We start from the raw sequence: 26,223 nt of genomic DNA, 5'->3' as shown, positions 1-26,223 counted from the left end.
TTTAGTTATTTAAGTTATAGTGACATCTTGTGGTAGTTTGTATTTTTCATGATGATCAGATGTTATTTACTGTTTAATGAAAAAGGATAATGTGCAAGTACAAATTGGTAAATTACAAAAGTGATATTACAGCAAACATGAAATTGAGTGCCTGATGTACATACACTATTACTAAATAACTAAAATGCAACTTATACAAAGGTTTCTAGATATACTCACTTTTCTGAAGTATTTAATTTCCCTTTGATTTGAGTATAGGCTAGTTATGCTGCGTGCACTCAGATGAAGGGAGAAAACTGGCTTTAAGTCAGGTTTCAGTAATGCTGTTTTACCTGTGTTCACTTTGTGGAACTACATGAAAAAAAGAAGCCTCCTTTTCAGATCCCAGCCCAAGTTTGCACTATTAAGGAGGGCGACATCTTTGTGCTTGCCAGCTAAGCAAACCTGATATGGAAGAAACACATTTTGCTCTGCAGGGGTGGACTCCGCTCAGACATAGGTGAGAGGTTTTTCGCAGGAGTGGGTGGGTGAGATTCTGTGGCCTGCATGGTGCAGGAGGTCAGTCTAGATGATCATAATGGTCCCTTCTGACCTTAATGTCTATGAGTCACTGCACCTGCACAGAGCCTCAGTGAAGTCAAGTCTCTGCCTACGTGAAGCACAGTGCAGAATCAGGACCTAAATGCGAAACCGCAGACTGTACTTTTTTAGTAAGTCATTGGTCAGTAGAACCACACATTAATATAAAATATATTTAGCTAGTAGCAGCCTGCTATTTTCAGTTTTATAGTTCAGAATACCTATTTGGCTGTGATTGCAGAGATCCATCCACTTCTACAAGAGGAAGGCAATAAAGCTTGATAGCATTCTTAAGTTCTTTACTAGATCAAGACCTTATGAAAACAAGTTTCCACATGTTTTTCCTGTGTGGGCCACCTTCTTTACTAGGGAATGTCCATTTTTACTAATTAAAAAAAATTGTCTACCTTAGGGAAAAAGAGTCAAAGAAATTGTCCCATTTCAAGTTCATAGAGAAATGTGATAACCATTCAGATAAGAGTAGTTTTGCACTTCATTGCAAATATTTCACATCCCTCTGTTCTGAACTATAGGCTAAGAAACAGTACTGATTTTGTAGCTGCATATCTGAGACATTGAGGCTGTTGGACATTAAGCCTAGAAGTCCAACAGGTGCTCTACCTCTGCAAGGCACTTGTGACAAAAAGCCAATCAGTCCCACTTGATAATCAGCCATTCTTCATCATTTTTTTTTGATAAAGAGGTGTTTAGACCTCTGAACAGGTTATAATATAATATATAATAATTCATAATCTTTTCTAACAGGAAATATGTTGAAGTCACATCCTAGATAATAAATCTGAACATTTCTGGACACAAAGCTACTGTGGGTATATTCTCAACTATGAAAGATTGCTTATTTTAGCTAGCTATTTCTTTGTCCACCAGGGCAGCTAGACTCAAACTGGGGGAATAGGAGCAGTCTACTTCCATTCACTGCTTAAATCTTTCCTTCCTCATTGCTGTAAGAAACAACAGCGGAATCACCAGCAAAATGGCTTCATTTACTGATAGCAGAGGGTTTGTGTTTGTTTAACCCTTGCTGTGCAGGAATCGGATTCTCAGTCAGGTCTATGAAATCAGTCTTCTGTATCCTCAGAAACACTTCCGAGGCGCTAATATGGCAAATTAAAACTAAGTTTTCCAGAACATTCAATCTGTTTCCTTCATCATTGCTGTCTGTGAGGCAACCTTGCACCTGAACTCTCACTTAGACCACCAAGGATGGCTACAGAATTACACAAATATCCCAGTGGAGCTTATTTAAAAAAAGGTACTTGATGTGGCTCAGTCCAAATGTTAAAAACTATATTCCATTGATAAAATGTAGCGTATGATTTATCCCAAGCATTTTAACTTGGCTTGACATTTAGCTACTCTATTTAAAATATTGAAAATAATAAGTGTATGTGCAAATATAAAAACCCAATATCTTGGGCTTTGTTACATTTAAAAACAGTGGATATGGTCTTGTAGAACTGAATTAGCACAGAGGCATATTGATGGTAGTTCAAATATTACTCTATTTTTATGGATACAATTTTGTCATGGTAAAATTCTGCATAATTTATGGCACAGTCACAGTAAAAAACAGACAATTTCATGCTACAGTTACAGCAACTACATGGACCTGCTGCTGTGTATTAACAGTTTGTTAGCGCACTTTGAACTAGACAAAAGTGAATGAACAAACTGCTAATCCACAGCAGCAAATCAAAACAAATGAACAGTTAATGCACGGCCACAGACTCCGTATGGCAAACTCCACTGTTCGGAGACAGAGGTGATCTTTCACTATCTAATTTAAATAAACTGGTTCCATGACCACCATGACAGAATTATATCATTATCTGTTTTGAAATGTCCATTGGGTTGTACACCAGCAGACAGAGTAATTGTTAAGTGTCAGTGGAAAGTATTGCCCAACTCTTCTGCTTATTTATTTATAGTCACTGACAAACAGAAACTAATGAAGATGCAGCTTGCTGAATATTTATTAACAATATCTATATAAACATTTCTTGTGGCTAGCTGAGAGTGTGTCAGTTATTTTAGGTTTCAGAGTAACAGCCGTGTTAGTCTGTATTCGCAAAAAGAAAAGGAGTACTTGTGGCACCTTAGAGACTAACCAATTTATTTGAGCATAAGCTTTCGTGAGCTACAGCTCACTTCATCAGATGCATACTGTGGAAAGTGTAGAAGATCTTTTATACACACAAAGCATGAAAAAATACCTCCCCCCACCCCACTCTTCTGCTGGCAATAGCTTATCTAAAGTGATCACTCTCCTTACAATGTGAATGATAATCAAGTTGGGCCATTTCCAGCCCAAATCCAGGTTTTCTCACCTCCCCCCCCCCCCACTCACACACACACACAAACCCACTCTCCTGCTGGTAATAGCTTATCTAAAGTGACCACTCTCCTTACAATGTGTATGATAATCAAGGTGGGCCATTTCCAGCACAAATCCAGGGTTTAACAAGAACGTCTGGGGGGGGGGTTAGGAAAAAACAAGGGGAAATAGGTTTCCTTGCATAATGAAAAGGAGTACTTGTGGCACCTTAGAGACTAACCAATTTATTTGAGCATGAGCTTTCGTGAGCTGTAAGCTTTCGTGAGCTACAGCTCACGAAAGCTCATGCTCAAATAAATTGGTTAGTCTCTAAGGTGCCACAAGTACTCCTTTTCTTTTTGCGAATACAGACTAACACGGCTGTTACTCTGAAACTTGCATAATGACTTAGCCATTCCCAGTCTCTATTCAAGCCTAAGTTAATTGTATCCAATTTGCAAATGAATTCCAATTCAGCAGTTTTCTCGCTGGAGTCTGGATTTGAAGTTTTTTTGTTGAAGAATTGCAACTTTCATGTCTGTAATCGCGTGACCAGAGAGATTGAAGTGTTCTCTGGCTGGTTTATGAATATTATAATTCTTGACATCTGATTTGTGTCCATTTATTCTTTTACATAGAGTCTGTCCAGTTTGACCAATGTACATGGCAGAGGGGCATTGCTGGCACATGATGGCATATATCACATTGGTGGATGTGCAGGTGAACGAGCCTCTGATAGTGTGGCTGATGTTATTAGGCCCTGTGATGGTGTCCCCTGAATAGATATGTGGGCACAGTTGGCAACGGGCTTTGTTGCAAGGATAGGTTCCTGGGTTAGTGGTTCTGTTGTATGGTATGTGGTTGCTGGTGAGTATTTGCTTCAGGTTGGGGGGCTGTCTGTAGGCAAGGCCTGGCCTGTCTCCCAGGATTTGTGAGAGTGTTGGGTCATCCTTTAGGATAGGTTGTAGATCCTTAATAATGCGTTGGAGGGGTTTTAGTTGGGGGCTGAAGGTGACGGCTAGTGGCGTTCTGTTATTTTCTTTGTTAGGCCTGTCCTGTAGTAGGTGACTTCTGGGAACTCTTCTGGCTCTATCAATCTGTTTCTTCACTTCCGCAGGTGGGTATTGTAGTTGTAAGAATGCTTGATAGAGATCTTGTAGGTGTTTGTCTCTGTCTGAGGGGTTGGAGCAAATGCGGTTGTATCGCAGATCTTGGCTGTAGACGATGGATCGTGTGGTGTGGTCAGGGTGAAAGCTGGAGGCATGTAGGTAGGAATAGCGATCAGTAGGTTTCCGGTATAGGGTGGTGTTTATGTGACCATCGTTTATTAGCACTGTAGTGTCCAGGAAGTGGATCTCTTGTGTGGACTGGACCAGGCTGAAGTTGATGGTGGGATGGAAATTGTTGAAATCATGGTGGAATTCCTCAAGGGCTTCTTTTCCATGGGTCCAGATGATGAAGATGTCATCAATATAGCGCAAGTAGAGTAGGGGCATTAGGGGACGAGAGCTGAGGAAGCGTTGTACTAGGTCAGCCATAAAAATGTTGGCATACTGTGGGGCCATGTGGGTACCCATAGCAGTGCCGCTGATCTGAAGGTATACATTGTCCCCAAATGTAAAATAGTTATGGGTAAGGACAAAGTCACAAAGTTCAGCCACCAGGTTAGCCGTGACATTATCGGGGATAGTGTTCTTGACGGCTTGTAGTCCATCTTTGTGTGGAATGTTGGTGTAGAGGCTTCTACATCCATAGTGGCCAGGATGGTGTTATCAGGAAGATCACTGATGGATTGTAGTTTCCTCAGGAAGTCAGTGGTGTCTCGAAGGTAGCTGGGAAGGTAGCTAGAAGGTAGCTTTAGGGTAAGCAACTCTAAGCACTGACAAATGCTTCATGTCCACAGCCCACAAAGACACCGTGTATAACAACCTATCAGTGTTGCATAAAAACTGCCTTGTACTAAAAGATTTTAAATGCCCTTTTTTTTTTTTTAACATGGTGATTCTTAGGTGTATGGGCTGCATTGGGCAAATCTTGAGGATTTTATTCAGGCAAACTTCCATTTACATCAATGTAAGTTTGTCCAAATAAACACAGAGTAGAATCTGAGCAAGAACCTAGGTACATGGCCTGATATTATTTATTATTGGATAATTTATTGTATGTTAATCACCACAATGGTTCTTGGAACTATAAATAAAATAACTAGTAAATTTCATAATCATAAACAAGGCCCAGTGGTCACTGCAAACAGGGAGATCAAAGCTAAATGGTTAGGGGGGAAAGGACTCCTTCTCAGAACATTCCTAGCAGGACACCCTCAGAGACAGTCCCACAGGCAAGGTCATACTCCTGAGAAGTCTCTGTCCTCAACCTGGCAGACAGGCCTCAGTACAGAAGTAGGTCAACTAGAATAATTTCAATTGCTTTGGCATGACATAAGGCGATAGTCTTACATCTAGTATTATTTCAATAAGGAGAAACAAAATGCTAAATGAAATTGATGGGCAAATATAAAATGTTATAATTAACAATAGATGCTTTCCCCAGTTTCCTTTAAGTGTAATAAGAATAATTTTCACTTTCTGTTCTCACTCAGCATAAATTGGTGGCTTATCCCTTTGAGTTCAGTTTTGCAGGATGGCCTTCTCTCTCCTTTTAGCTCTGTCTGTTCAAGCAGACGCTGCTTTTTAAAAGTCCTGAAACTATTTAAGCTGTTGCTCTCACGAACACAGCAAACGGGTTTGTTCATTAAAGGACAATAAACCTAAGATAGATGTTTGTACTCGATAGTCTTTGGGCTATCCATTCTTTAGTACAGTCTCATATTCAGATGCCTTGTACTTCGGTCACTTGTCTCTCTCTCACACACACGCACACACACACGTAATTAAACTCAGGTTTGGTTGTGTGTGTCTGTGTATTATTAGAAAGGAAGAATGGGTGAGGTAATATATTTTAATGGACCAACTTCTGCTGGTAAAAGAAACAAGATTTTAAACTTACACAGAGCTCTTTTTCAGCTCTGTGTATTATTCTCAGCTTCTGTATTACCTTAACACACAAGAGGGAGCTCTTTCCCATTACACAGCCTGCATTCCTTCACTATCTATGGGGAAGAATTCTTTGACTTGGAGAGACTTGCTTACAGGCCTACTGTGCAACTATACTTTTAATGCCCCCTTTTCATAAATTGTACTACAAATATGTCCGTCTGAAGCCAGAGTCACAATAAACTATAAAAAAGCATCACTTTCCTTCAGGACTCCTCGCTAAAAATGGAGAGGAACCATCCAGCTCTAGTGGGATGACAGATCTTCATAATTAATTAATTCTCCCTAAACATTTAATATGCTTCTCAGCTGAGGCATGATCCTGCTTTTTATAGTTTATTTGTATTGTTTTTAGGGGAGCTATGTTTAACAGAAGCAAGTCCAAATGAGCATGTTTGTCTTGAACACTGTTCTAAAATCTAATCAGGTTTGGATTTTTGGAAATAAAACCCTTTCCAACTTGTGCTCTTCGGTAACAGCTCCGCAGAAAACTAACAGCAATTTTTTTTTAATTACATTAGAAGCAGGAAGTATACCAATCAATCAGTCCGGGCACTCGATGATCAAGGTACCTAAAGAGCACTCAGGAAAGGCAAGCCAGTTCTGGTCACCACATCTCAAAAAAAGATACATTAGAACTGGAAAAAGTACAGAAAAGGGCAGCAAAAACTATCTGGTTATGGAGCAGCTTCCACGTGAGGAGAGATTAAAAAGACGTGGCCTGTTCAGCTTAGAAACAAATGATATGATAGAAGTCTATAAAATCATGAATGGTTCAGGGAAAGTAAAAGGGGAAGAGTTATTTACCCCTTCTCATGACTAATATAATACATGAACCAGGGATCACCTAATAAAATGAATAGGTAGAATGTTTAAAAATGAACAAAAGGAAGTACTTCTTCACACAATGCCCAGTCAACCTGTGGAACTTGTTCCTAGGGGATGTCGTGAAGGCCAAAAATGTAACTCGGTTAAAAAAAGAATTAGCTAAGTTGATTGAGGATAGGACCATCAATGGCTATTAGCCAAGATGGTCAGGCATGCAGTCCCTTAATCTGAAAGCCAGAAGCTAGGAGTGGACAACAGGAAATGGATGACTGAACAAATTGCCCTGTTATGTTCATTCCCTCTGAAACATCTGGCACTGGTGGAAGACAGGATAGTGGGCTAGATGGACTATTGGTCTGAAGCACTGTGACCATTCTTATGTTCAAAGTGTTTACATTTCATAAGAACCAAATGATTTCATTCATTTCTCATACGAATTTTTTCCGCACACGTTGGCTAGAAAATACCGAGGAATTGTAGACAGGTAACTGGAAGAGATTGTTTAGTAACAACAATAGCTGATCTACATTTTTCCAACTCTTGAATTTATCTTGACGATCTCAACCTGGAGAAACAGCTCCACCGGGAAGGGGGAGGAATTAATGAAAATGCAACATGTATAAAATCATTGTGTATCAGTCTCACTGGTATCAGATAACCATGTTTTCTTACAATAAGAATCTGATTCTGTAGCAAGGCCTGTGCTAACATGTCACCCTGCTTATCTGTTTCCTAGAACTAGTTCTCTTCTGTGGAGACCTCTATAATCAAACCACAGCACAAGGGTGCAGCCCTGCCTGGCTGTTCTAGAGAGTCTCTTCCATCCACATTTCCCCTGCAGAGCAGCAGGCAGGATTGCACACTGACATGCGAAACTGCTAGATTGTAGGAGCCAGCTACCTTCCCCAAGGGCATGCAGTCAATAGGTTGTGGAACATACTCAGCTACCCACTCCCCCTGTTTATATAACGCTTTGTGCAGCTTCAGGAGGCAAGATGAAAGTGGCTTCTTTGAGTAGTAAGGTGTGCCCCACCACATCTCTCTGCAATGTAACTGTAAAGTGCAGTATGCAGTCACACTGCCTTGCTTAATCTGCAGTGAATATACAGTATGGTACCAATGAGTAGCAACCAGTAGCAGCCCTGCCACATTCATTATATAGTAAAGCAATCAGTGAGCAACCATTAGCCATGACTCATTCACAGAGCAATAGGTACAGTAACCAGTAGCCCTGCCACATTCACCATATTTAATTATAGTGAAGTCAGGTGCTAAGGAGTGACTCCCCTTAGGTATCTCTGCAGGAGAAGGGATACATTGATTCTGCTCTCCTACAAAGTTCCTAAACTCATTTAGCATCTAGATGCTCTTGCACTGAATAAGGCAGGCCTCTTTATATTTAATTTACTCTTAAACTACCAAGGTGTGGTGCAGCCCTATTTCTTTTTGAATGTAGAGACACCTATTAAAAGTTTGTCATTGCATCAAATAAACCCACTATACATGTTCCAGTGCTGGTTTTCAAATCCTTCTAACTCAGCCAAATCAAAACCAATTTTCACTGGGATACAGCATAATAGCTCTATTGCCCAAGGGCTATTTCCCTGCCAAATTACAGCCTTCTGCACCCACTCACTTTGGCAATAGCCAGACAATCCCAACGTCACAAATACATATAAGTATGATACTTTTATATATAGATCAAGCATTAGTACAATCTGATTCTAATCCATGGAGTCACAGGGGACAGTGCTTTGGAGGATAGCCAGTCCTATCTTCAACCTCTGCCCCCTAAAATTCTAGGGAACACATTTCAAGCAAAACGCATCTATACATTTCTGTGGAGTGGGAGAAAGTGGTACAGAAGCAGCATTCCACCCATTCCAGACCAATGGGATTATCTGACCACTAAAGGGATACTCTGGCCAAAATTGCTAGCTCATGCTTTTTTAATATATATCATTATGCAACTAGTGCACCTCTCATTACATACACAACTGGAATGTCACTAGCTTAGAGAGGGCTTTCTTGGGTAAAGCTTGGTGGTTTTTATAAATATATAAACAAATCAATCTTATTTGAAAATGGGAGGTTCCACAAATAGGCAATTCAAGACTTGACCTTTTTAGTAACATTACAATCCCCCTGTCTTTTGGGTATTCAGTTTCAAATGTAAGTGCAGAAAAAGTAATCAGACATGATATGAGAGTTTTATTCCATGGGAATTGGCATGTGCCCCCAAAGGGCATTCATTACCATCTTAATTACTTCACCTCTGAGGTATTCAGAGCCATATCAAGCACTGTATACACACACACACACATGCATTAATTAGATATTAGACCAGCCATTTTCTCTCTTTGGCCCCAGGCATCCAAGCAATGGGATGTTTTGGGACATTTATATAAGTTATCTGGAATTCCATAGCCCTGGTTCCAGACCGGTCTGGACTACTATTGGATGGGTTTGAGACCCAAAAGTTTGGTGTACAAAATCTTGTTTGTGCTAAGAGAAATAAACTGGCAACAGATTTAGCCTGGTGGCAAGGATATGAATATTAGGAGGGAAGAATAGCTCTTCAAGACAGATGTCTTCCCTGTGGGTTTCTGCTCACAGGAATTAGATTTTCCACAAGGAGTTAGAATGCTTGCAGTTGCATTAGCAGCACAATGCCTTAGAAAGGTGGAAAGTAACAGGCTGTAGTTGATTTGCCAGCAACTGCAGCTTTAAGAGAAGCCTAGATTTTTTTAGAAGATTTGGCTCAAGAAAGCAACCAAGTATGGAGTTAGAAGACTGTGGATTCCCAGCCTGTTTTAAATGTCAAAGGCAGGCTCCTGAAAGGGAACAGATTACTGCAGTTCACTGAAAACCCCAAGAGTCAAATTTCTCAAGTTAGGAATATAGGGTGAATTAAGCCTTTTGGGGTCAGCCTGGGTGGGTTGGCAAACATAATTTAGCCATGTGATTGGCCTGGAGAGTGGGTGAGGTTCCCAAGCACCAGGTGATATTTGGTGAAGAAAGGACGTGTGGGTGGAAGAACCAGGACAGCAGCAGTCAGTGAATAGAGTGAAGCAATTATAACATCAGTAGGAAAGTATGCAGGGGTTCTCAAACTTCAGAACTGCCAAGGTAGGGCATGCATCAGAGAAACTTGAGTGAGGGGGAAATGCTAGCAAGTTTTCTGGAAAGCTTCATTTAAGATAAAGGCATTTCCTCATAGATGGGGAGATATATAGGGAGGTGGACTGCAGAAATACTGGTAGTGTTGTGACAAGGGAGTTGGATATGATCTGTGATTAAACCAAAGACCCTGACAACATGTAAACAAATTGCAGCCCTACTTTAGCCTCCAGGTATGGAGGTGACTAAGGACCTACAGATATTCTGTTTAGAATTCATAGCTAGTTTTACATATTAAATCACCAGCTCCCGTTTTCTTTTCCTGTAAGTAAAAGACTGGATTGTTCTTATACACACAACCCTTTACTTTAGGTTAAAAAATAAATCCATCTCCCTCACGGCTTTCTTCTGCCAGTGTGTGAGCAGACAGTGCTCCTCTTCTCCCTCCCTTAACCTCTCCCTCCCCCATACCCTCTCACGCTCTCTCTCCCTAAAAGAAGGATAATACCTGCAGGCATGTCTAACATAGAGCAATTTGTTTGGGTTTCAGTTCTCTAACAGGAATTACATGATTGGTTTCATTCACTCCTCCAGAAACAACTATTGGAGGCCTGTGCCCACCCACCACAGAACTCCACAGATAGAGGGGATGTAAACCCCAGAGATCCCTGCCTCAAGGGCATAGAATGGGGAATAGTCTTCTCCGTTGCAGCATTCTATCCTGCTTCCACAGGAACTGCACCATCCATTTGGGGTTTTGCATATGGTGAGGAGGCAGATAACATTCCCCTACCAATGCCACAGAAAACATGCATCGTCTCCACACAGTGTGGAGCACTACATGTCCTGATAGCACACAGAGGAAGGTGTGAGCTGCATCAGCATTGCACTGGAACAATATGGAGGAAACTCCTCTAGGTGAACCTTCCAGAGTCTCCAGTTCCCTGTGCAGGTTTCCCAGCTATCACAGGAAAGACTGACATTGCTCCAGTGAGATACAATGCAAATATCAATACACTTACCATATCATCACAGTTGTGTAGGGCAGATTGGACTTTCATGTGTAGTTCTGGAGGTGAGAACTCTGACCCACTTGCGATCCAGGAGTTTTAAAGTGATCTTCCTAAGTGTGGGGATCCCTGTTTCTCCTTGTGAAATTCTCCTCTCCTTCCCAATCCCTGTATTAATGTTTACAGAAAACTGTATTATTGGATCAACTCCTCTTGTGACCAGCAGATTTTGGCCCATTCATATTATACATTGATTTTTAACCCCCCCTTCTTCTCATCTTGAAGTTTGTACTACTGAACAATTAGAGTGTCAGATCTGTCATGTCCCCTTTTATTTATGCAGCTAAATCCAACATAAAGCAACATTGCACAGCTGCTTAGGATAGAATACTGTTGCCTTGCAACACACAAAAATTACAATTTCTAGGTTCCCATGGAATTCCAATCATTAGTGGTAACATGTATTTTCAGTTTTAAGATCAAACACAAATCTTTCTGAAGAAAAGTAAGTTTTGCAAGGATTGTATGTTCATTCATTTTACATTCACCCTTTAATAGATTCTAAGTTTTTTTCCTCTCTAGGCAGAAGGCAATAATTTCTTGTTCATTCTTAAAAAAGTAAAAATAAAGCACAAGTATTTTGTCCAGAGATTTAACATATTATATTTTGAAAAATATTAGCGATGGGCCCAAGACAAAGCTTGGATCCAGAGCCTATGTTCCCAGAGGGTGTTCTGTTCCAAAATTTTTGTTTAGGCCCATCTCTTCCTCTGGACAAGAATATGTTGAAAGCAATACTGCCAAATACATATCCTATTTTGAAAAGTTAACTATTACATGCTAGATGGGATAGAGTGAAGTAATTTTTTTTCCATTATGTTTTTGCTTCCCTCTTTCATTTCACTTAATGAAACAGCTAAAACTATAGTCAGTGTCACTTTGATACTCCAGCACCAGCAAAATTCCACTGTGTTTGTTTCTAAACTGCAGGGGAATGTCCTTGAGTTGTAATTGAAAAAGACTAAGTTCTTTCCTAACTTACATTCAGGTAACTATTGAAGTCCCCTTAGTATCTCATTGAACACACAGGTGTAAATTTGGCCCACTGGGCATAATCCTGCATGCATTAATTTCTGTGGGAGCAGGAGTGAGGCCACTTTATGCAGAAATTATGTCAAAGCATTTATTCATGCGCTCAAAAATACAGGGAAAGGAATGAGGAAGGAAAAAGAGTTTTAAAATCTAAATTGAAAAAGTGATAACAGTCAGTGTGATAGAGATAAGGTTGTTCAAGATAGCAGGAATTGAAGGAAAAAGGCCTCACATGAGCTATGGTGAGGTTTTGGGAAGGCAGTCTTTGGAAGATAAGACACTCTCCTGCTCATAAAGAACAGAAGTACTTGTGGCACCTTAGAGACTAACAAATTTATTTGAGCATAAGCTTTCGTGGGCTACAGTACTCCTGTTCTTTTTGCGGATACAGACTAACACAGCTGCTACTCTGTCTCCTGCTCATGTTATACAGTGGTAACCTCATGCTGAAAAGGGAGAGGTTTTGGGTTTTTTTTTTTTTAATTATCCCAAAGCTGAGTTCTTGTATGCCAGGATTCATGTGTCATGACTGGCAATAACTAAACTAGACTTGATTTTACCTGGAGAAAACTGAAGAGCACATTTTAAACCCCAAACTAAATTGAGAGCTTTCAGTGGAAACATCGGTAAACTCAGTGCAACTGTGCTGCTCTATTTTTATGTGTCTTCTTTTTTTGTATTTATCTTCCAGAGTGGATCACTTAAGGAACCAGAGCCAAACAAAATCCCACCTCAGCGACCACCACCTCAAGGTTGTTTACAGTATATTCTCGACTGTAATGGCGTTGCAATAGGACCAAAACAAGTCCAGGCTACTTAAATAATTGACAATAAAAGCAGGGGTTAAAGCCAAAAACCAACCTTAAAAGCAAACATACCAGTTTATGTGCAGTTTTTGCATTGTTTCAGTGCTGACCTGGACTGTGTTTTTTCTATGCAGTGTCAACTATACTGTGTGGTTGTTTACCTGTTCATGTCTGTGCTTGTAATGCTTACCTATGTTTCTCTGTATAACTTGTGATTTCAGGGCTGTTGTCAACAGTGTATAAAGAATTGTGCCTCTACAGAGTCCAGTACGACTGTATATTATGGATGGTTAGACAGTATTTTTTAAGTATTATATATTGTGGGGTAAACAACAACCCAGGTTCAGTTTTAAATACTTTTGCTTAACTCTGTGAGTGTGTGCGTGTGATATTCGTAATTTTTTTTTGCATGACTGACATCGATAGGTGATTCAGATAGACATTCTAAAAGATATAATTTAATGTATTTGTTGATTGAGGCTTTTTTTTAAATAATTTTATAAAGTCTGTTAATATTTGAATTTTATTTATAGGTAAGATGTAGAACTCTAGTGTTTCAGTGATTCCATAAAACAAGAGACTTCTTCCCAGGAACATTTAAATATCCTGTATTTTACATACTGGAGTTCATATTTTTAATCAATTCTGTATTAAATTATTAGCTACAAAGCTATGTAAATGGGCCACCTATGTGCAATATCTCATTGAAAATGTGAGTATTTAATGTATCTCAATTCAGTTAAGTAGTTTCTTTTGTTGTGGTTCTGAATTAGTCATCTGTGGTTTCTACAAAAACCTAAGACAAATGTTACCCCAAAATTCTTTAGCTAGCTAAAAAGGTTAAGTTAATCTCATGGTATTTGGTGGGAAGTGTCTGCAGGATTATTGAGCCCCCTAAAATGTCTTGTTTGCTAAATATCGGGACTTCAGCTGGTGTCATTCTGCATAGTTCCATTGACTTCAGTAGAGCTGGATTGATTTACACCAGCTAAGGCTCTGTCCCATTAACTATAACATGAAACAAATAGATAAGTAATTTACTTCATGTCAGTGCCACTATTTTCACTCAAATATCAGGATATACATTTAAAAATTCTATCCCAGAATTAACCACTAAACACGGTCTTATCTTTATTCATAACTCAAAATGCAAAAAGACCTGAGATGTTTGACTTTTGCCAGACTTTCTATAGCCATAATTGCTTATGACTTTCACATAACTAATTTACTCTTCAATATAACAAGCAATATCCAGGCAGGCCATCGAACTGTTATGAGAAATCTAGCCTAACACAACCTGCACTATTCTAGCATACTGTAAAACTTAGTTGTAAGCAAGGCACAGCACTGTATTTTGTCATTTAGACAAAGGCAAATAGTGGTCACTAGCTTAATACAAACAATATTGTTTTCCTTTAAAAAAATATTATGTTCTACTTTTAATTTTCCCTACAAACACTGAAAAAAAACCAACAACAACAAAAAAAACTTAGCATTGTGAGCTTTATTAATTGTAAAAACAGGCTGGCAAGATGAGAATTTATATATGCATTATTAGCTATTTAAATGTTAATGGTGAATGCTATTGTTTACTGCCGATCAGTAAATTACATGAAATTTTGCTTTAGTGATCTGTGTTTTTCTGAGTCAATGATCTTTGTGATGACGACATTGGCTATTTTTGTTGCGTATGGAGAAAATTGCGTATGGAGAATTCACAAATTCTTACCTTCAGATATCATAGATGAGAATAATACTGCCCTGGGGTGAAGAAATGAATCTGTTAACCGAGTGATTTTTATTTAAAGCGGTGGGTGTTGTTTTGCATGTAGTAGTGTGAGTAATCACAAGTGCTTTTCATGTGACATTTGTGAGTTGTATGTGCAGAGTGCAAAGAAAAGAATTGCATTTCAGGTAGGACTTCAGCTTGTTGATTGTAAAAGTTAGAGGGGCACATACCTATTACTTCATACCACAGAGAAGCAGCAAGTCAAAATGTCTCTGCATGCAAGCATGCTTAGGTGCAAGTTTGTGAGTAACAGGGAACAGATGTTTACAGTGTAGGATTAATGTTCAGATTTTATTTATTTCTTTATTTGGTAAAAGTTTCTTTCATGATTGTTCCCTTTTTGTACAACCCAGCTGCAAGAAAGTGAGCAAATGCTGGAAGTGTGACTGCAGTATATCTTTTATGTGAAATATCTTGTACAGCTTAATGTGCAATAAAAGAAAGTTACATCTGTCTTCAGTGTAAAGTTTCTGGCATTCAAGCCACTATGTGTAAGTGGGAGGTGGAGGGGAATATTTGTTTTCCAGTACTGAGTGAAAGGAGGCTAATAAGTAAATGAGTATCGTTAAGATGTTGCAAGACTGTTACCACTTTTGAGGTTTCCTAAAAAAAGTCATAAAAATTTACAAAATGAAGTCCCATTCCCTAGTATTAAGTAGATGCTCCTTACCTTTCTACAACACAAAATATTGAATAATCCTAGTTGTGGTAAACTTTTTGAAGCACTAGTATGTTCGGTTCTTCCACGCACACAATATTATACAGTAAGTGGAAAACTAGCCATGACTATTTGTCTGTTTAAAAAGAAAGACAATGGCATATTGTGCTGATACCATTTCTTCCAGATATAGAAGCGTTTTCTTTTCTGAGGACTAATAAGAGGATGAGAGATCTTACACAGACATTAAATCTCTTTGTAAGAGGACTTAAATTCTGACATTTTCAAAACAGCTAGATCAATAGGCTTGCCTAATGTTCATGTCCATTTTGCAAAGATCCTGACTGAAAAATTATTTAATCAAATCTATCAAAAAGTTTTGTCTCTGGCTCTGCCTCCGCTTCCCTTTCATTCAGATGTGCTATATTAGCTATGTGACATGTGAGGGTAATGATTCTGCTGTAACTGCCAATTCATCAAAAGCCTCCCAGTGAAAACCACATGTAGACACCTGACACTACATACAGTGCAGTGCCTGCTGACTGAGATCTGACTGAGTACATTTTCAGTCAGGAAGCCTCAAAACCAACAGTCTGATGATACAGCATCTTTTCAAAAGCCTGCTGATCAGTTCTGTCATGGATTTCACAATTTAAGTTTCTGCCTCATATGCTATTCCCATACTTTTTATAATGCTGTTCTATTTGCCAGCTCATAGTCTAGTCAGTAAAAGCAAAAACTCAGACTCCTTGGTCACTAAGAATAAATTAGTGATGACTTTTTCAGGTCTCTCTGTATTCTTTTCTTAGATATTTCACTACAAAATCTAATAAATTACCAGAAGTCTCCAGTCAGTGTCATTTTAAAGTTATTTTACTGCTGTAAAGGTAACTGTAAATGGAATAATATAAGCAACTATGGAGATAATTTTAAAGCTTTGGCTCTTCAACAGTACTGTAGTAGCATCACATAAAAACAATAGATGAATCAGCTGCACTGGTGAATTATCAGAATATTCTGCTGTAGCTAAACCTCTCACTGAACCAGGCCAAATTTATCCTTGGGATGTTCGGCTAATTGGATCTCATAGTAAATTTAAGGCTGGAGTGGAAAGGTGCTATAAGGAATGTATCAGTTGTGGTAAATAGTACTGACTATACTAAGTTGGTGGTCTATATTAGCAGAATATTGTCTCAACACAGAATTTGACAGATTCCAGGATTATTTTTTAAGTGTTGGATATAAAATATAATATACGTTCTTTGATACTGTAACATTATGAAGTTTTTCTTGTACTGAACTTAGGGGGCCCAGTACAACCCCAAGGAACGCAATCACAAAGCCAGGAGCCATTGCAACCACAGCGCATGTTCCCCCTGGGGCAGTCAGCAAAGCCCTCAACTTCCCAGCCACAACGTCCACCTGGCCCTACAACTCAACAACCACGTGCGCGGGGTCAAGGTATTTCCAGCGCCGGGTTATCAGTGGAAGTGGAGCCAGAGCCACAACCTGCTCCACAGCAGAAACCTCAGTCTCATCCACAGCTTAAGTAAGATATTTGTTTCTCTCCTTCCCCTGCCATATAATTGTATTTTGTTTCCATAACAGTAGCTTGGGTGCCTGTCTAATACATAGCAGCAAAGCAGAACGTGCTTTTGACTGTAAAAAGAGGTCAATACAGAGAGTCATACCCACATCCTAAATGCTGTAAAAGCAGAATTTCATATGATACCTGCACATTTTCAGCTCAAACCAGGGTTGGTTTGACGAGGCATCATCCTCTCATTTTTTTTCTCCTTTTTTATGTCACTGACTCATGATTTGCATGCACTGTGAGTAAAGCTGCACAGAAAAAAAGGAAGTCTTATCTGTTTAAACTTTTAACCTTGCAATCACTCAGACAAGAAAAGATTTCAGTTTCAAAAGGCCTATATGAAAAATAATCCAAATTAACATGCTACACAGATGCAATACTTAGTTAGATGGGTTTCTTTGCAATACTGTTTCTTTCAAGGTTATACACTGCTGCTTGAACATACAGTACAGGTAACTCAAACAAACCATCTCCCTTGTATACTGCAGTTAAAGTATAAGTACCAGTACAATAAACGGTGTGCACTAAACACAGAGAAGGATCCTCGGATTCTACACCTCCCGGTAGGAGGATACTCCAGACCAACAGTTAGCAGGAAGTGGCATAGTATGCAATTGCTGCTATCTCCAGCCAACCCCGTCCTGCCACTGATGGATCCTCTGTCCCACAGATCTCCCTCCTCACGGCTTGACCCAAGGGAAGGGGAGAAGAAAAGAGCAGCAGCAAAGAGTCTTGTTCTTCCAATGCTTGCAGTGTGCATGACACACACATACTGCTAGCAGGAATGGGAGGGATGTCCTAACATTCCAATGGATCTTCCAATATTATATATTCCAATAGTATAGTCTTAATTGGATAAACAAAGAGACTAGATCAATTTTTGTATAACATAATAAATCTGTATGAGAGACCAGTTCCCTTTTTCTAGCCCCTAATATGCTAAAACTAATGTGAACAAATCTCCTCTCCGCACCTATAATCAGGCTTTGCTAAGAATCTCCCCCACAATGAGTGAGCTGGACTTGTTAAGCACATGAGACTCAGTGGGGGCAATAGTGACCCAAAAAATGGGACAAGTGTGGCTGTTTCTGGAAGAATCTTGTTTCTGTCCCATAGCATGTTGTATATCACTATTCTTGTTCTGTGATCTTATGTCCTGAGATAAATTAATCCATTCTTTAAGTGTACACAAGAGAATGTGAATGACAATTTTCCCCATCTCAGAAACTGTCTGAAACCTAACTAAGATTTTCCTGACATTCTTTTTAAATAGTTATTATATATGCATGATTTTCTAACCCTCCCCATTAATTTGTACCTCTGCTCCCAATTTACATCTAAATAGATTTATAGTTTTCTTTTCCAAGATACATCCAGTTTTCTCTCATCAAATATAACTTTTAAAAGGCAATTAGTTTTTAGTTGGCAACATTTCAAAACTAGAGCTAGAGTATGGCATTAACCCTGTCAGGGGTAAAATTAGTTTATGCAACTTTCCAAGAAGCAACTTTACTCCAAACAGATTTCAGTACATAAATAAAATGCCTTGCCTTTGGGATTAACTGTACTATAGATATTTGTATGTGCGTACTTTGTAGTCACTCACAAAGTGTTGCCTAACATGTGCATGCAGGTTATTAATCTGTGAATAAATATTTAATTAGGCCATTTATTTTGTGTTACTAATCAAGTCAATTGCTGCTTCGCCTCCTGCACTCCACCTTTCATTAGTGCAAACACAAATGTTTATCCATCATTAATTCATCTATAATGTATTAAAAGACTGAAATACATGTAGCACTGCTTGTTGTAAAGGTGGATAAACTGCAAGCCCCAGAGTATGAGCCAATATGAACTGGAGAAGTGTGTTGCTGCTGTATCACAGCCAAATCTCAATCTCCTACTGAATTCTATTTGAGATCTGATAAGATAAACACTTGACAGAGTTCATTTCATTCCCAAAAAGTTAATTATCTTTACTAATTAAGCAATGGATACTTTTTTGAAAGGCTTACATATTTAGGGTATTTTAGATAGATAGACGATACGATGTTTTGCTTTAAATTTAAGCCACCCTTTTTAAAAGTTATTCCACTTGAAGTTCTATGAATTGGACACAGTTTTAAACTTCAAACTTTATCCTTCATGTATGCAAAAGTATATTTTATTCACTATTTCACAGAGACTTATGCTATAGTTAATGTTAACACTACTACAAAAAAAACAGCAGACACTAGAATCTCAGAGTTACTAAGACCTCAAGAATGGAGGTTGTTCATAACTCTAAACAGTTCGTAACTCTGAACAAAACATTATGGTTGTTCTTTCTAACATTTACAACTGAACATTGATTTAATACCACTTTGAAACTTTACTATGCAGGGGGAAAATGCTTCTTTTAACCATCTTAATTTAAATAAAACAAACACAGAAACAGTTTCCTTACCTTGTCAAAAAAATTTTAAACTTTCCCTTTATCTTTTTAGTAGTTTATATTTAACACAGTTCTGTACTGTATTTGCATTTTTTGGAGGAAGGGGGGTCATGTGCTGCTCCCTGATTGCGTACTACTTGTTCCAAATTAGGTGTGTGGTTGACCAGTCAGTTGTCCATAACTCTGAGGTTCTACTGATAACTGCTTGCAGTAAATACACAAGCACTGACAGATTGTTGTTGTTGTTTAAAATCAAGTGCATTCACAAAATAAAAGTTTCATTAAGTCACACTTAAGGATTAAACATCCAATAAATCTCCCTAGCCTCTATTTGTCAGAGGGTGGAGATGGAGGGTGGGAGAGAGATCACTTGATCATTACCTGTTAGGTTCGCTCCCTCTGGGGCACCTGGCAATATTTGCACCCTTAAGGAACATAATTATGCCTTATTGATACTCATCTTGAATTCAAGTTTCCCTGGCTTTGAATTTGACTTCATAGGCCCAATTCTTCTTCACTCCAGTTGTATGCACTAGGAGCTACTGAAATTAATGGGGTTACTGTTGGGGGGAATAAAATGTGAAACAGAGGGGAATCAAGCTCAATATTCCTCTCATTTCTGTTTTATTGGTGATTTAGTATCCTTTCGATTCATACAATAATATAAGCTGTTTTATTATTAAGCAACCTGTTCTATTAAGTATAAGTGGTGTAGCCTACTTCTCAAACTAAAGTATAGAGAGAAAGTGCTGTATTCATCAGTTCTATATGCTGTACTTGACTCTGTTTGTCTCTGCTTGTCCATCTTTGTTTGAACATGTAAGTTGTTTTCCATCCCATAAATGCTTTTCCTTTTTACACAGCATATAGTTTGTATGGATATAGTATATGTACATGGAAGCTGACTAACAATATGAACATACCAACCATGTTGCTTTTGTCTTACAGCAAATCACAGTCTTTGACAAATGCCTTCAGTTTCACAGAATCATCCTTCTTTCGATCATCTGTGAACGAGGATGAAGCAAAAGCTGAAACCATCCGAAACTTGAGGAAGTCCTTTGCTAGCCTTTTTTCTGATTAGCCATTTGAAGATCAGTTTCATGCAGTTGCATATGGCTTATAGACTAGAACCTACAGTGAATATTATTTAGTGTTTATATCCCTGTGACCCATCCTCCATTACTGTTCCAAGCAATATGTTAATCTTTAAAAAGGTCTATGATGAGATATAATTCAGGTACACTGTATAAAAATCTATATAATATGAGAGGAAAAGCTATATTAGTAGTAGTACAAAATGCTTCATTTTATGGTCCTTGTCAATTGTAACATTGTGGCCTTACTATGACTGCACTATATTATCCTATTGGATACTCCTCTGTGGAATTGTTGTCATAAAGCATTGTGTTATGGGTTTCCCCTTGTTTTTCCCATCTCCAGTGCTTTGCAATGCATGTTTATGTTATGAGTGAATGTTTTGTGCTGCAAGGATACAGTCTTAACCTGACTTGTTCTTGCCTCAGATTGTTATGAGGCAATTCGCATTAGTGTTTCTTGTTGTCAAGCCACTTTACTGTTGTGAAAAATTAAAGCAGTTTTCTTCCTCCTTTGACAACCTTTCCGTCAACCAACTATAGAGTTCTGATATATTTGCTGAGCATTATCACTAGGCTAAAACAGTGATGTCATAAATAGAGTATGTGTATGCACTATTGTATCCTTATATGTCTGCTGAACATTTATTTCCTATTGTTAATTTAATAGTGATCTCTGAGTTGTAAAGTAACATGCATGACCTAATAATGTTACCAATATTTTTTGTGTACCCCTTCTAATAAATGCAAAGTCCTGTGCTTGGTAAAGAGAAGCTTTGAAGAAGACTGATTTCAACAATTAGGTGTACCGTGTTTTGACTTTGGTTGTCCATCTGTGTTTGTAAAATATTTGGACACCTAGGTCATTGCCATCAGAAACTAACATGCCACATTATCAGTTAACCATGAACCAAGAGAAACGTAATGTGGTAAATTTACAACTCACAGGAATGGAGCTTAGTTTTTCTAAGAGATTATACATATTGAAAATATTGCTCTGACTTGCTATAACAGAAGTGGTCCTACATATTGGGATCACAGCAGCATTTTTAAATGTTCAAGTCAATCTGAAGCAGATTAAAGCATGTCTAAATGAGCACTAGTCCAAGTTAACACTGTGCTCCTCTCTAAAACAAGTTACATACAACAGAGTGTTCCTTGGCAGGGAAAATTTGTGTTTCCTTTCCCTTGTTTGTCCTGATGTCATGTTAACACTTAAGAAGGGAAATAAGTGGCAGATGGTTTCCTTTTTTTTTCCAGAAAAAAAGGTATTTGCTTCCAGATCCTCAAGCTCCTATTTTTTCACGCTCATATAAAATTAGGCTTACTACCACATGGGTTAGAATCAGCAAAAAGATTCAGACAGATTTAGATATGCCTGGCCAAAGGTATATCCCATCCCCAGCATAGCCCCACTTACTCCAGTTACATCACGGAAGGAGGTGGCTCACCATGCACATATTTAGGGAACTGAAGTTATAAAGTTATCACAAGGTATATATATATAAAAGTAAAGTAACAACAGATCCTATCTAGCTCCTTGCTTACTTGTGACCTGGGAGAGTAGAAGAAGAAGAACGAACCACTGCAGTGGTAGTTTGATTAGTCTGAGTAAACTGTGTGTTATACTCAGAGCTCTCTGCAGCTGCGTTGGCCAAAAACTGACTGGTAAGATGCTCTATACTTCTTTAGCAAAGATTATTAGTTACCACACTTACTCTGTGTGTATACCAGCATCTTCCTAAATGATTTACATTTGGCCTCTTAGTGTCATTGGCAATTAAATTATTAATGAAAAGAAGGGTTCCTTAAAAATTATAGATCTGAGGAGTGTTCTAACATCTACTATTGAATGTACACAGAAAGCAATAAATACGGGATTTTTAGAGGGTTGTTTTGTTTTTTTAAAGCTCCACATCACCCTCAAATGAGGGTGGTAGCTAGAATCTACTTAAATAGATTTGTTCTAGACTTCAATTAGTATTACCCAGTGATGTGGGTTCACATCAGATTGGCTCTCACTTCTGTTCTAGACTTAGAAAAAAACATAATAAAAGTGTGAATTTAAAAACAGAAAAAAAACATATATGCATCAGCTACATCCTCCAGATGCCAAAACTTAACAGGTGCAGCTTGAGGGACCATTGTCCCTCAAGCTGCTTTCATACAGCTGAGGGACCTTTGTCAGGCTAAAGTCAGGTAGGCAGCGGGTGAAGAAAATGGAAAAGTGTCTGCTAACCTGCAGAGAAAGAATAGTAAAAAGACTTAAAAATATATAATCAAGATTTAAACCTATTATTTGTCCAGTACCCGAAATGTGACAGGCACTTACACAAATAAAATAGACAAAGTTCACATTCTTGTGCATCCTTCCTTGAAATACAATTCATTTTTCTAAAGAAAATGGAGTATAATATCAGCCCAAGAAGATATAAGCTGTTTTGTTCATTATTTGTATTATGATACCATGTAAAGGCCCTGTCATAAATATAAAGGGAAGGGTAAACCCCTTTAAAATCCCTCCTGGCCAGAGGAAAAATTCTCTCACCTCTAAAGGGTTAAGAAGCTAAAGGTAACCTCGCTGGCACCTGACCAAAATGACCAATGAGGAGACAAGATACTTTCAAAAGCTGGGAGGAGGGAGAGAAACAAAGGGTCTCTCTCTGTTGGCATGCTGCTTTTGTCAGGGATAGAACAGGAATGGAGTCTTAGAACTTTTAGTAAGTAGTCTAGCTAGGTATGCGTTAGATTATGATTCCTTTAAATGGCTGAGAAAAGAATTGTGCTGAATAGAGTGACTATTTCTGTCTGTGTGTCTTTTTTGTAACTTAAGGTTTTGCCTAGAGGGGTTCTCTATGTTTTGAATCTAATTACCCTGTAAGGTACCTACCATCCTGATTTTACAGGGGTGATTCCTTTACTCCTATTTACTTCTAGTTCTATTAAAAGTCTTCTTGTAAGAAAACTGAATGCTTTTTCATTGTTCTCAGATCCAAGGGTTTGGGTCTGTGGTCACCTATGCAAATTGGTGAGGATTTTTACCAAACCTTTCCGAGGAAGTGGGGTGCAAGGATTGGGAGGATTTTGGGGGGAAAGATGTGTCCAAACTACGTTTCCCAGTAAACCCAGTTAGCGTTTGGTGGTGGCAGTGGTTATTCCAAGGACAAAAGATAAAATTAATTTGTACCTTGGGGAAGTTTTAACCTAAGCTGGTAAAAGTAAGCTTAGGAGGTTTTCATGCAGGTCCCCACATCTCTACCCTAGAGTTCAGAGTGGGGGAGGAACCTTGAGAGGACCCAACAGAGATCAGGGCCCATTTTGCTGTACGTACATCTAGTAAGAGACAGTCCTTACTTTGAAAAGCTTACAAGTAATATTAACCCCATTTTTGCAAATAATGAACTGTTTGTCACTATTTTTAAAAATTAAATTAGGAGGTGCTCGAATACTATAGCGAAGATGACCAACAAAGTATCTAGATATATTTACAGGCAGTTAAGGGGTTTAAGTAAGTAAGTTTCTCAATTACAAAAGTATCCATTGTAAAGCTAGGATAAAAATGTATAAGAGTTCTCATTTGCCCCAAAACAGTGATTATTTTGTTCTTACTTTGTGTAGTTGTTAAAAAGGAAAAATTACAAGTTACTAGCATTTTGCTATTGCTTTGCCATAGTCTTGTGTGAAACAAAGTTCATTTACTTGAAAGTATTTATGGATTCCCTAACAGATTTTAGAGGCTTGAGTTTTATTAGCTCTCTGAGTTTATACCTCCTACCAACTTAAAATAACAATTTAAGAAGTATACATAAAACACAGATTTCGCCTCCCATGTTATTGAGATTGTCAGCAGATCTAAGCCTCTTCAACTATACCGGACTCCTTTTTGGTGAGTGACCCTGTTTGGAGCTTGGTGATGAGATATGGAGCCTTGTATCTCTAATTCACTAAGTTTTTACCTATAAAAAAGTGTTATTGGACTTTTATTCATCAATGTAAAATGATTTGGTGATCTTAGTACACACAGCAGCTGTCCGCATCACCGTTGGCACCCTATTTGGATTCTCAGTTAAGGACTGACTGGCTATGGAAAGCTCAACTACCATGCTCCCTTCAGATCAATGTTGAAACATGTTAGTAGGGAAGTTTGCACTACTTCTGCTAATATACTAGCTAGTGTGAATGTATAGCACTGCCTTTTACTGGATTGAATGGCAGACCTGATCAAGTGTCTTGTGACCATCTTCCTGTAGCAGCAACAGCACTCAAAGAATAGAAGCCCTAATACTGAAAGAGTGGCAATTTCACTTTATTTCAAGGGGCATGCACTTTGGAAGCAGAAATCTTCTAGTTCTTTCCCTTTTCCTGTGGGTCATGAATTCTGTGTACTAGTTCTGTGGCGAAGTACAGGGCTTCAATTTCCTTGCTACTCGTCTCCACCACATAGCTGCTCTTTTTAATTAGCCCAATCAAATATAATACCTACAACTTTGAATTTGTTTTGTATTTATTGGACTAAACACCCTTCATTATGCTGCAGTAGTACCAGTTATATAGTACTTTATGAAACACTTTAAAATCTTTGTAATCAATCTAAAATTAAAATAACTAAAGCAAATTAATTACTGCTACAGAGAAAAGTGTAGTCATTAAGCATAATTTGGCATTATGCATAATTAGCACCTGTCTAGTTTCAAAAGTATGCACATAGTACAATATGCATTACAGAGCTCATTAGGTCAGGCCTCACCTTTCTGCTTGAGACAAAGTTTCACACTTTCATATAAAATTCCCTGCCATCGTGTACTTGGATAAAGCCAGTTTCCCCACAGGCTTTGTTTTACTTTCTGGAGAAAATGGTGAAACAATCAGCTCTGCAGTGTATCCTCCCACACAGAGTACATACCACATCACCACTCCACTGTGTAAAAGTTTCTTTATATCTCTAACTGTACCAATGCATTTCACATGCAAGCTGATACATGCCTATGCTCTAGATGTAGAGTTTCAGGTTTAAGAGATTTTGTTTTATAAAGTGATCTGTAAAACCCGCTAAGCAAGACAAAACCAAAAAAACTAATGGTGTTAGTCACTTATAAAATCAGTTCAGTCCCTTACCATATTGTCCTATAAGTCACTGGTATTACCTCACTAAACAGCTTGAGCTTTGAATTCAGATGCAAGTTGCCAGCTCCAAATTTAAAGATCCAGTTACCCAATATGTTGCTATCTAGGTTTGTACAGTGGCACCCACCAAAGTAGTATCAGAGCGACAGTAGGCAGCAGTTGCACAACGTTGAGCCACCTGGACAAACTACCCAAGAACCCAAAGGCTGCAACTAATTTGCATAAAATTTAGTAATGGAGCCAATTGCAAATATGGTTATTTTTACCATGGAGTTTATGAAGACAGGCAGTCCCAATATACAGTGCTCCATCTTACTCAAAGTGGCAGTCCTTTTCACCTTTCACAAACAAACACAATACAAAATCTTATAGTAGGGTTTATAAAATTTATTCTGAAAACTGGAATGGACCTACTTCCTCACAGTTAAGTTCTGAGACACTGCAATGTATTTAAGCAAGTTTTATAATAATAGACTATAATTATGTACCAGGAAAACACATTAACTTTGAAGGAGTCATTTCTCTCTCCAGTAAGTGAACATAGTGTTAAAGTGTTTTTTCAAAAGGCACATATTACTCCCCCTCCTCTCATCCCCACCCAAAAAAAGGAAATACCTCCTGGGGAGTCCTTCCGGCCAATTCTGTCTCAATGACTGGTCACACACAGTAGAAAAATCTTATAAAGACCACTTAAAAAAAGTTGC

At 38.5% G+C, this 26,223-nt stretch overlaps 1 protein-coding gene across 4 annotated transcripts in view; it reads left to right on the top strand.

Annotated features, from left to right (window-relative positions):
• Nucleotides 1-21,168, top strand: part of SYN2 (synapsin II) — a 418,695-nt gene extending 397,527 nt beyond the window's left edge. For all 4 annotated transcript variants that reach the window (XM_048857162.2, XM_048857163.2, XM_048857165.2 and 1 more), the window contains 3 exons: nucleotides 12,709-12,769; nucleotides 16,576-16,819; nucleotides 20,247-21,168. In XM_048857162.2, the coding sequence (XP_048713119.1) occupies nucleotides 12,709-12,769; nucleotides 16,576-16,819; nucleotides 20,247-20,382 (441 nt within the window). In that variant the 3' untranslated portion in view covers nucleotides 20,383-21,168. The remainder of the gene's footprint in view (nucleotides 1-12,708; nucleotides 12,770-16,575; nucleotides 16,820-20,246) is intronic.
• The last annotated feature ends 5,055 nt before the right edge of the window (nucleotides 21,169-26,223 follow it).

Source organism: Caretta caretta, chromosome 7 (assembly GCF_965140235.1).
Source record: "Caretta caretta isolate rCarCar2 chromosome 7, rCarCar1.hap1, whole genome shotgun sequence".
Lineage (NCBI taxonomy): Eukaryota > Metazoa > Chordata > Testudines > Cheloniidae > Caretta > Caretta caretta.
The sequence above is the reverse complement of the archived record's forward strand: the minus strand, read 5'-3'. Positions and strand labels throughout refer to the sequence as shown.